Source organism: Peromyscus maniculatus, chromosome X, assembly GCF_049852395.1.
Source record: "Peromyscus maniculatus bairdii isolate BWxNUB_F1_BW_parent chromosome X, HU_Pman_BW_mat_3.1, whole genome shotgun sequence".
In the NCBI taxonomy this organism is placed as follows: Eukaryota; Metazoa; Chordata; class Mammalia; order Rodentia; family Cricetidae; genus Peromyscus; species Peromyscus maniculatus.
This window is the reverse complement of record NC_134875.1, coordinates 113,631,534-113,644,209: the sequence shown is the minus strand read 5'-3', so window position 1 is coordinate 113,644,209 and position 12,676 is coordinate 113,631,534. Positions and strand designations below refer to the sequence as shown.

Sequence of the window (12,676 nt, the reverse complement as noted above, 5' to 3'; positions counted from 1 at the left end):
TTTAAAAGAACTAAGCAGAAAGTTCTCAAAGAATGAAACACAAATGGCTGATAAACACTTTAAATAAAGTGTTCAATATCATTAGCCATCAGGGAAATGCAAATTAAAATTAAATTAAATTAAAACCACTTTGAGATTCACCTCCCTGAGTTTGAATGGCCTACATTAATAAAACAAATAACAGTACATGCTGGTGAGGATGTGGGGAAAGGGGGACACATTTTCATTGATGGTGTGGGTGCAAACTTGACAGCCACTATAGAAAGCAGTGTGAAGGCCAGGCAGTGGTGGTGTATGCCTTTAATCTCAGCACTCAGGAGGCAGAGGTAGGTGGATCTCTGTGAGTTCAAGGCCAGCCTGAGCTACAAAGTGAGTTCCAGGAAAGGTGCAAAGCTACAAAGAAACTTTGGAGAGAGAGGAGAGGAGAGGAGGGGAGGGGAGGGGAGGGGAAGGGAGGGGAGGGGAGGGGAGGGGAGGAGGGGGGAGGGAAGGGGAGGAGGGGGGAGGGGAGGGGAGAGAGAGAGAAGGAGGAGGAGGAGGAGGAGGAAGAGAGAAGAGAAATATGGGGTAGGGAGAATCAACAGGGGAATGGTTTGGTTCCAGGACATCTCTCTGAAATGCTTCTTACAAAGGTGTGTGAATCTGAAATAATTTCAAGTGAGAAGTTTCATTTTAATAATGGCACTACATTGAAGAGGTATAGTAAGAATGGATGAGGGAGGGGCTCAAGAAGTCTTACCCAAAGACTGTAAGAGCCAGAGGATCAGGAAATTTGTTGTGCGATTCTTTTCCTAGTGACATGGAAACTATAGCCAGAAATTATCACCCACATGACTGTCCAAATGTGAGCTGAACAAGGATGGCAGCCCTGGACATGCCAAATTGAACAGGTAAAAGCCCACGAGGCCTCAACCCTACACAAAGAGCTACAGGCAACTGAGGAAAGCTGGTAATGGGAAAGGTGGCCTTCCCCTGGGAAGAGCACACCAATTAGTTGGCCAGTGCCAGTCAGCCCTGAAAACGTACATATAGGTAGCATTATATAGACTGAACAGGTTGCATTTAGAAATATGTATGTTTATACATGTATGTATACAATAAATATGCGTTTAAAAAGGACATGAATTTAAAGGAAAGTGGGAGGTGGATATGGTAGGGTTTGGAGGAAGGAAAGGGGAGGGAAATGTTGTAATCTCAAAAATAAAATAATGAATACATGAAAATAGATCCCACCCCCAGCTGAGGAGCTATTGGCAATTGATAGCTATAGAGAAAAGGAGAGTCAATATTATTTAACAATGAGAGCCCTGGTAGACTGCCTAGGCTCTAGTAGATAGTCATCTATTCATTCAATAACTGGCAAAACTAAGTGGACTCAGTGCATTAAAGAAAAAAAAGAGTACATGAAGTTGGGAATGAAAAATGGAGCGGGGGGGGGGTAAAGGAAGGAATTGGAGGGGAGGAGAGGGAGAGGTGTACTTAACCAAAACATCATGTGTATATACAAAATTCTCAAAAAATAAAATAAGTTGACACTCTCTTACACCGAGACAAGTTTGGATTATGGAGTGCTATTTGTAATGGATATCATTTCAGACTCACTGAAGTTGTGAAAGACAGGTGGATTGAAAGTGTCTTCCTCTTCGTGATTTTCCTCCAAAGTTGGATTGTTCATTGTCAGGGTGTGGTTTCCAACACCGGTTTCTGCGATTTCTGGCATTTCTGTTAAAAAAGTTAACGATTGTCATATAAGACCTTTCATACATAAATTATTTCCTCTAGGAAAGGAGGAGGAATTAAGACATTCACACAAAAAGGAAATGTAGAAGAATTTGTCCCCCACAGACTTACCCATAGGAAACATTAAAGGGAATCTTCCATACAAATGGATGTGATGAAAGAAGGAATTTTGAATCATCCAGAAGGAGAAAACAATAGAAACGACAGGTACAAAATGCTAGCAGGAATATAAAATAGTCTAGCCACCCTGAAAGGCAGTCATGCAGTTTCTCACAAAAGTGAGCACGCATATGGCCAAATTTGTCAAGCTGTATACATTCAACATGTGTAGGATTTTACATATCAATTACTATGGGTTGATTTTACATATCAATTACTATGGGATATGTTGTCTCATTCAGAATCCAATATTGACAACTTGTTAGTATTGAGATAAGAGAACTTTGAGAAGAGGTTACCAAGCTGTGAGAACTCCTCTCTCACGAATAGCATTAAGTTCCTTGTAAAAGAGGCTTAGTGCAGCGGTTTTGGAGCTTGCCTTTATAACCTGTAGCCATATGAGGAGACAGCCTTTCTCTCCTTTAGAGGAAGCAGCCTTCACCAGAAAATGGCACCTTTATTTTGAACTTCCCAGCCTCCGGGACAGTAAGAAAACTAATTTCTACTTTTTACAAATCAACTAGTCTAGGATATCTTGTGTTACCAGCAGAAATAGACTGAGACATCAGTTACATCTCAATGAAACTTTATATTTTTAAAAAACTAAACATGAAATTCCTATTAGTAATTAAACTCTTGAGAATCTGTATCAGGAAAATAAAAATTCAAATTTATACAAAAATCTATACATAAATGCTCATAGTAGTCTTAATAGTAAAAAAGTAAGGGGGAAAAACCCCACAAAATTTCCTTTAATAGATGAATGGTTAAGTCACAGCATATCTATATCATGGAATAGAGTGTTCAGCAGTAAAAAAGGATGAAACTGTTGATACACATAACGATTTGGATGAGTCCCCAGGGAATTGTATTGTAGCGGGGGCAGGGGGAGGGAGATTATATTAAAAGGTTACATGTGGAAGGGAAGGACAACCAAAAAGGGATGGATTTGGGTGTATATTTGTGGTACAATCATGTGAGATAGAAACGAACCTTGTGATAGAACATTCTGTATCTTGACTGTGGGAGACACATCAACTGTCTCCTGTGATAAAACTACATAGAACTAAATTCACAGGCACAAATGACAACCATAGCTTTCATAACATGTTACCTTTGAGCAGGATTGTATTTCTGCCTTATTTCTTACCAATCTATGTGAAACTGGAAAGGTCTCGACCTAAATCTTTCAATTAAAAAGCTCATACTAATTTGTGTGAAGGAGTTTTGAAATACAAAGAATGCTATTTCCGTGTCTTTATAAACTCACCCAAATTGGGAGGGATGTAGACAAATGGTGGGACAGCATTGGCGCTGATATTCTCAACTCCCACGCCAACTGGGTAAATCATCCCATTCGGGTCACCGGCCAGAATGGGGTCTGCTGGCTGCAGCAATGCCAGAGGTGTTTCCACAGCAGGCTGCTCAGCCAAGATGGCGGCATGGTCGATTCCTTGAGCACCTTCATCGACAGGCTCTATGTCAAGGTCGGAAAGCAGCTCTTCAGGCTCGGCCTCTTCCTCTGGCTGAGGAACTGTTCCCTCAGGGTCGTCCTGGTCCTGGGTTGCCTGCTCTGTCTCATTTAACGAGTCACCACAAGTTTCCTACCCAAGAAAAGAGAACAGAATGAGTTAAGCTTCCCTCAGTTCCTGGACTTCAGTTCCACCATGAGATCAGCCAATGAAAACTTTTCTTTTTGTTACTGGTTTGTTTCTTGAAACAGGATGTCATATCGTTCAAGCTGTCCTACAGATGAGGGCTCTCCTGCCCGGGCCTCTTGGGTACTGGAATTACAGGCACACTTAACCAAACCTAGCTGTCAAGCATTCTTTTTGTAATTAAAATTTTATTATAAAGAACTTGCAAATAAAAAAAAATCATGCAGGGAAATAAACCAGACCCAAAGTCAAGATATTCTTGTGTGAATACACATTACATCTAAAATGACACTAACCTAGTATAAATCAACTGTGAATAAAAACAAGAATTAAAATGCTAATCAGAAATGGCCTAGTATATTGTTCTTCCAGAAGATCCAAGTTCGGTTTCTAGCACCCATACCAAGAAGCTCATATCTGCTGGTGACTTCCACCCCATGGGATCTGGTGTGTCATTCTGACCTCTGCAGGAACCATGCATACACACACAAACATAAATACTTTTAAAATATTTTTAAAAGTTGATCAAAGCATGGACATCTATACCTATCACCACACTACTTTCTACTTTTAAAAGAAAATACTGCCCCCCCAGGTACATTTTAGGTGAGTTTTATGCATGGTCACTTAGTAACATAAAAGTACTTGTGGTAATTTAGCCAACCTACACTTAAGCATTTTATCAATAGAATTTTAGTCAACCATCTGCTGCTGAAACAAGTGTAGATCAACCTTGCTAACATCATGGTTACCAGCTCTATATCTTTAGGTACTAGAAGTTTAGCAAAATTGGAAGCATGTTCTGATAATACTTACACATCTCTCTGTCTGTGACATCTCACAAACTTCTTGCATTCTTGAAACAGTGTCATAAATATGGGTAATCTGCCTGTTTGTCCTTTCAAGAAGTTCTTCTAAATGCTATTATAAATAAAAAAAATTGTTATCATTTTAAAAGAAAAGTAACACATGAAATTGTATGAAGCATGGGGCTGGAGAGATGGTTCAGCTGTTAAGAGCACTTGCTTCTTTAGCCGAGGACCTGGGTTCAATTCCCATCACCCACACTGTGGTTTATGACCATGCCTAATTCCAGTTCCAGGAGATCTGTTCCCAATTCTGACCTCTGCAGGCACCATGCATGTATGCGGTGCACATACATACATGTAAGTAAAACACATAAAATAAAATGAATACTCTAATAAAAAAATAAAATTAAAAATGAAGTAATTAATTTTAAAAAAATCTATGAAGCTGACTCTTGGTGAGGCCTGGGTGCGACACCAACCACTTGGCTGAGACATGGACTCTCAACCTGCCTCTACACTATCTGACTTATGCACCCTTACTTGGAAGAAACCTCAGTGACAGAAGGTGAGCACTTCACAGCCCCTGACATCCTCCTATGCACACATACATGCTGCAGCAACTGCCCATCAAGGAAGGTGGTACCTTAAGAGAAATTCAAAAGCCAGGGCTCCACCCCACACCTACTGAATGGAGAACCTGAGTGGAAGCAAAAGGCTGGGTTTTGACAGTCCTTGTGTGGCTCCAGAAACATGCTAAAGTGAGAGAAATGTTAATGATTGGTTCAACAGTGCTCAATACCCCATTAGTGTTATCACCTCTGTACACTATGTCACAGGTAAGGAGGGGAGGCCCACATTGCCCAGAAGGGGCAGACAGAATCCAGACTCTCAGCTGAGTCTTTTCAGAAGTGGAGTCTGGCTGGGTGGTGGTGGTGGTGGTGGTGGTGGTGGTGGTGGTGGTGGTGGCGGCGGCGGCGGCGGCGGCGGCGGCGGCGGCGGCGGCGGCGGCGGCGGCGGCGGCGGCACACGCCTTTAATCCCAGCACTCCGGAGGCAGAGGCAGGCGGATCTCTGTGAGTTCGAGGCCAGCCTGGACTACCAAGTGAGTTCCAGGAAAGGCACCAAAACTACACAGAGAAACCCTATCTTGGGCGGGGGGGGAAGCTATAGGTGAAGATAAGTGGGGCATCAAGGGCATCAGCATGCTCAAAAAATACACAGGGAGAAAAGGAAGTTCAGTGTTTCACAGCCAGTATAATAAATGCTGTCTAAGGAACTGTGTTCTGAAGGGAGTGCAAGGGTGAGAGCCACTAAGAGGGAATAGGCAGACAAGAAGAGTGATGTTTTGAAGCTGCAGAGGAGAAAGAGCAACAGGAACTACATACATGATTGGGAGGTGGGGGCTGTGATCAATGCATGGAAGTCTCCCAACACAGAAAGCAAGGACGCTGCAGAAACCAGCAAGGGCACGAGTCCTGAGCAACAGAAAACTTCATTCTCCATGATCCAGAATGGTCCAAAGCAAGCTAGGCTCAGGCAGGTTTGCTGGCTGTGGAAGCTGCCTGGGGCTGTGGAATATTCACCAGGCAGAAGACAGCCCTGCCCAAACTCCTCTGGACTCTGCCTCCCGCCCATATCAGGCCCAGAGACACACAAGATGCCTGGCGAGGAAAAGTTGCTAGAAGGAACTGGAGAAAAGACAGAGAAGAACCAAGGACTGCAAGCAGCATAGCCTAGGGGTGCACCAGCAGAAGTCAGTGAAAGCCCGGAGCCAGTAATATCAGAAATAGCAGTGCTTCAAGGGATAGTTCTTCAGAACATGACTTGGGAACCTGAGCATTTTTAGCCCTGACATCACAGTTTACCCAGTTTGCCTAGTTGTTGGGACCCTGGCCAATACTATACCACAGGCAGCAGGGAACTAAGGTCTAGGCACTGTAGGCTCTACAGCCCTAATAGATCTCAAACTTTTAAATTTGTTATTATTTATTTTATTTGCATTTTTACTGCTGATTGAATCTAGAACATCATACATGCCAGGTAAAGGCTCTGATACTGAACTATATCCCCAGCTCTTTTTTTTCCCCCCGCTTTTTTTTTTTAAGACAAGGTCTCATTAAATTGCTCAGGCTAGCCTTGGCCGTGGGACCTTCCTGCCTTAAGCCTCCCCAGTAGCTAGGATTATATGCCTACACCACCACTTCCAGACAAACCTTTCCTTTTCAAACTATGTTAGCACATTCTATTCAAGAACTCTTATGGGATAAGAACCACCTATTTTATATGTATCTCCATTGTCTAGGGCAGTAGATCTTATATTTTTGGTTGTGAGCCTAGCCTTTAATGGCTGAGCCATCTCTCTAGCCCTAGGGCAGTAGATCTTAACCTTCCTAATGCTGTAACCCTTTAATACAATTCCTCAAGTTGTGGTGACTCCCAGCCATAAAATTATTTTCATTGCTACCTCATAACTGTAATTTTGCTGCTGTTATGAACCGTAATGTAAATATCCTGATATGCAGAATATCTGCCATGTGACCCCATGAAAGGGTCACTTAGCCCCCAAACGGGCATGAGCCAAAGGTTGAGAACCACTGCTCTAGGGTATGCAGTTCACAAAAGCCCAATAGTTACGTATTTCTATTGGTATCTACTAAAAAAGTTAGTTTCTCTAATACCCCCTCAAAATGACATTAAAATAAATTCCTCACAAAAAGTTGTTTCAGTTGTAATAACTTACATGCATAACTTTATATGCAGTTAGGCTCATAATAAAATTGCATCCAAATCAGCCAATTGTCATAGAAGACTACATAGGAAAATTAAACATCAAAGAATTTACATGCGTTTTAATTGCATTTAATTAATTATGGGCTTTTTCTTCTTCTTTTATTTTTAAATTAGTAATGGAGCTGGAACCCAGGGCTTGAAGTGTGTTAGGTAAGCATTCTACCCGTGAGCTATATCCCCGGTCCTTTCTTCACTTTTTATTCTGAGATAGAGTCTCACTAAGTTGTCAAGGCCGACTCTGAACTTAAGATCCCTCTGCCTCAGCATCTTGAGTAGCTGAGATTTACAGGCCTGCACTATCAGGACCAGTTAATTACAAGTTGTCGTTGTTTTTATAACTTATAATATCCATATTGACAGTTCAAAATTTCACGTTGGGATAGCATTCTAATCAGAATTTCTAAGTGTATATTATAGTGGGATGATAATTACAGAACAAGAGAAAAGTTTAATGGTACAATGTCACTAAATGTAATAAAACCTGCTCAATATTTTAGAAAAAATAATTTAAAAGAACTTTGATACCTCACAAAGAATACATTTAAAAGACAGAAAGCTCAGCTGGGTGGTGGTGGCACACACCTATAATCCCAGCCCTCAGGAGGCAGAGCCAGGAGGATCTCTGTGAGTTCGAGGCCAGCCTGGTCTACAGAGTGAGTTCCAGGACAGGCACTAAAACTACACAGAGAAACCCTGTCTTGAAAAACCAAAAAACCAAAAACAAACAAACAAACAAAAAAGAACTCTCAATACCTCACAAAATGATAGAGATCTTGAAGAATGTTTCAAATATTTTGTTCCTCTATAGAGATTATGAAAGCAAGTAGCCAGTGCTTAATATCAATATCACTGGGAGCTGAATTAAACACTAGAAAAAATATTTTCAAAAAGCTACCCATTTTAATAGTTTTTACTTTGACTTACATTCTAAAGGATTTCATAAATCTAGTACTATAAAACAAAGATAAAGTAAGCCAAAACCCACCTTCATTTGAGAATGAAATAGAAAAAGCACTGATTAATATAAAGGCAGAAAATAAAGAAGCTGTATAAGGACTTAAGTTGGGGAAAAGTGACTCATGAGTATTAATTACTATGAACATATTTTAATATAAATAAACACAAGATTAGGGGTGTGGCTTGGTGGCAAAACACTTGCCTAGCATGCCCAAGATATTTTTTCCATGTGATTGCATGGTTTATTTATTACCTGAGAGGGCCTAGGATTACTGACCCTAGAATTAACAATGAATGCACCTAGAATCCAGATCTGGATTTCCATTCTCCAAAACAGAAGGATTCCTTCAGAAGTTGAATTCCTAGGCAGGAGCAGGGAAAATGCTGATAAACATAAAACATCCTTTGATGCCAGAAAAGAAGAAAATGCTCAAGAAAAATGAAGACAGAGCAAGAAAGCTTTAGGAGCCAAAGGGAATAAGTTCAAGATTACCCAAACTGGAAAATCAGATCAATGACATGAGTGATGCTAATACTGAATTGTAAAACATAATAAAGTAAGTATTGAGTCTGTTTTGATATACTGATATATACACATATATGTATATATATATATATATATATATATTTAAATAGGTAGTAGTAATATTAGCCCATAATTCATAATACAATTAATGTTCATAGGTCTGCTTTTATATGACTAAATAAAATAAAATGAGTGAGAAATAAATGATTCTTCCTAACAAATTCTAATCAAGTAATTCTAATAAACATAGAAGAAATGAAGGAATAGAGAATTACCATTAGGCAAATATCTCAGAAATGATGGACACAGTTCAAAATCTATGGATAGACAATAACTCAACTCAGTGGGTTTGGGAGAAGCAGGATGTTAAAAGAACCACAGAAAATGCTATGTATTTACAACTTACAAAAGGAAAAAATGGAAGATACTTTGCAAATCAAGTGATTGATGGTAACATCACCATTAAAAAGATATGCAGACAACACCTACCCTGTGAGATGGCTCAACAAGAAGATAACATCACTTGTGCAGTATTCTTGTCAGCAATGAATAATCTCAATGTAGTCAAAAGCGGATATTAAACACACAAAAAATGAGAAACATTTTATAAAGTAACTGACTAGCTGTCATCGAATGTGAAGGTCACAATAACATGGAGAGAATGAGGAACTGTGACAGATCCAAACAGACAATGGAGACAATTAAATCGTGTGTGTGTGTGTGTGTGTGTGTGTGTGTGTGTGTGTGTGTGTGTACATTTAATGATAATAATTACAGAAGAAGAGGTCATGAATCTGAAAGGGGGTGTGTTCGCAAGAAGAAATAGTGACTCACAAGAAGAGTTGGGGGGGTAGAAATAATATAAATGCAATGCACACATAAATGAAGTTCTCAAAATATAAAATTTAAAAAATGGGAAACTATTAAAAGTGAGATATTGGATTGATCCTATTTACAGAAAAATAAATGTGAGACTTAGAAAAATGGCATAATTTAAGTAAGAACTATAGTTTAAGTAATATTTCTGAATCAATGTTGATTTCCTAGTTTTGATTACAGTATAATTAATATCAGGGAAGCTGAATGAGGTACATATATGGAGAACTCTGTAGTATCTTATTACTCTTTCGAAAGCCTAAAACTTTTTCAAAATTAGAAAACCCAATAAAACTAGGATCAAAACTGCTGTGAATTGAGTAATAGAGCCATAGCTCAGCAGTGGACCACTCATCTGATGTGCAGGTATGATCCCCAACACTGCAAAAAAAAAATCTGAATTTCAAACAAGAGGAAAACAAAATGGCTCATAGCTCACTATCCCAAAAGAAGAACACAAATTCAGGATAGAGAAGTATTTCCTTGTGTATGAGTCTAAAGTAAGTTCACAGTAGATAAAAATTGAAAAAGAATCTGACCCTCAAGGCTGTGGCTCACTGATAGAGAGCTTACTTAGCATGAACAAAACCCAGGAATCCATCTCCAACACTGAAAAAAAAACCTGAACTGGTTCCTCAGTAAGTGTGAAAGTGCTTAACAATTAGCAAGTGATATGTAAAGATTCAAGTTTTGAAGAATATCAGTTAATAATACTTTCTTCTTCACAAACAGGTACTCTATTTGTATTCTTATTTATAGGAACACAATCCAAAAACAGAGCCATGTGAGGGGAACTGAGTGCTTGTGAGAAAACTCTAAGAAAGCAATAGTCTTGTAACCTCAGTTTAAAAAAACAAACAAACACGGAATTGTTCTTGAAATGTGCTTTCATGCCCCTCCCAGGTGTAGAGGATAGGAGTGAATTCACTTTAGATTATTCATTTCAACTAGCTATTATTATTTGTTCATAGGCCCTTTTAATTGTATACTTTACTCAGGTGACTGTTCTTTAACCCTCAAAGTATAAATTGTCTGATGTTCTGAATAAAGTTGGTTATTGCATATAGTCTACCTTATTTTCAGGCACTGCTCTCTCAGATTCATGCTGCCAATTAGAGAGGTAAATAACATCTAGGGAGAATTTATTTATAAACCAAAAAGAGATATAAAGGTAGAAATTAATAGGAAAGTTCAGGATATCTATTTTGTTTGAAGAAGTCCTAAATGTATGTTGATTGTATCACAAGACCTCTCACTGAACATTTAACAACATTAAAGCATGTACTGGTAATACTATTAATTCAACTGCCCCTATGTAACAATTCCTATTGAGCATAACACTTTCTGTACTTCAGGGCACAAAGGCTAGTCTTCCAGCAACCTAGAATCATTTCTGCTATGAAAGGAAATATTTCTAGCCATAAGCAAAGAATAAAATGTTACAGGGCTCTTGATCTTCAAATAATCCAACAGTGACACTCTGTGGACAAGACAGGAAACAATCGTTCTTTGGAATAAAACAGGATGTAAATAACTAAATAAACAAGAAACTATTATAATAACTGAACTATAATAACTATTCAAAAGTTATTTATGGACTTTAAAGATAATATTAATACAAATATATTAAGCAGTTCGAAAAACATTTGTTCTAAAATACATGATTAAATTACTTGAGTTAGCCTTGCATTATATACTTAATCAATAGCCAAAAATATATGTAATTATAGTAAAGCATGTACTAGTAGAACTATATTCTTATTAATCCAACCTCCCTTAAGTCATCATTTCCATTGAATATAACACTTTCAGTACTTCAGGGCACAAAAACTAGTCTTCCAGTAACCTATAATCATTTCTATGAAAGGAAATATAAATACTGAAGGGCTCTAGCAGGCCCAAGCATGACAAACATGGCACCAGCAGATCTTGTCTATCTCTCTTCCCTCTCCCTTGCTAAACCATTAGATTTCATTCCTAAAGCTAGCCACCAAGATATATTCCCTTATTTGGCCACATTGTTATAACTGACTCATTCCTGAGGCTGATCACCAAGGACCAACTACCAAAACATCAAGGCCCAGCAATCAAATATCCCGTTTGCCTACCCTAATTAAAATACCCAATCAAAATTTACCAACCCATCCTAGCTCATTCTAACACAGACCTCTCCTTTTTCCCCTCTTAAAATCAACACTTGCAAAGCTATTTGTGGTTGTTTCTGCCAGATTCCGATTCAACCACCTTGTCTCTTTGCCTTGATTAATAAAGGATCTCTTTGTGCTTGGAAATAGATGTTTGGGTGTGGTTTGTGCCTAATATATATATATATATATATCATATATATATATATGATTTATTAGAATGGCTTACAGGCTGTGGTCAAGCCATTTCAACAATGGCAGCCTACCAACAGACAGCCCAAGAATCCAGCAGTTGTTCAGATCATGAGACTGGATGTCTCAGCTGGTTTTTAGTATGCAACAGAATCCCATAGAAGTAGGCTCTAATGCCAGTAAAGGAACAGACTTGCCAGAAAATCAAGAGCAAGCAGGGAAAGAGAGAGCAAGTTTCCTTCTTCCATGTCCTTTATATAGGCTGCCAGCAGGTATGGCCCAGATAAAAGGTGGATGTTCCCACATCAAAAGATCTGAATTACTGGTGTATCTTCCCAACTCAAAAGATCCAGAATAAAAAATGGTCTTTCCATTGCAAATGATTTGGTTAAAAAAATCCCTCATAGATGTACCCAGCCACTTGGGTTTTATTTAATTCTAAACGCAGCCAAGTTGACAACCAAGTACAGCTATCACAAATCCACCTCTTGTCAACTTGACACACAACCATAAACACATTATACATTTTAGAATAGGTGATAGTTTTCCCTGAAGGACATTCTTTTAGTATCTCAAACTTAAATAAGACAACCACTATTACTTTGTTACTTGATGTTGTATTACATGATAAAGAAATCAAGGAAAGAGAACAAAGAACTGTACAAACACATTCTTAACCAAATACGACAGAAACTTTCATATCAATTATAATCCTTGTTTCTGCAACTGGCCACATGGCCTTAGCTGGTTTTTATAACTGTGGACCAGAGATAAGGGAAATAACACTCTGCCCCTGACTTAACCCCAAGTCTGAGACCAAGGCCAA

The 12,676-nt window shown here is 38.9% G+C and overlaps 1 protein-coding gene across 1 annotated transcript in view; it reads right to left on the bottom strand.

The window, feature by feature from the left end:
* Positions 1-12,676, bottom strand: part of Bend2 (BEN domain containing 2) — a 55,691-nt gene that overhangs the window by 25,947 nt on the left and 17,068 nt on the right. The window contains exons 4-6 of the mRNA XM_015992118.3: positions 4,374-4,478; positions 3,170-3,503; positions 1,603-1,722 (exon numbers count right to left, since the gene is read on the bottom strand). Coding sequence (XP_015847604.1) covers positions 1,603-1,722; positions 3,170-3,503; positions 4,374-4,478 — 559 coding nt within the window. The remainder of the gene's footprint in view (positions 1-1,602; positions 1,723-3,169; positions 3,504-4,373; positions 4,479-12,676) is intronic.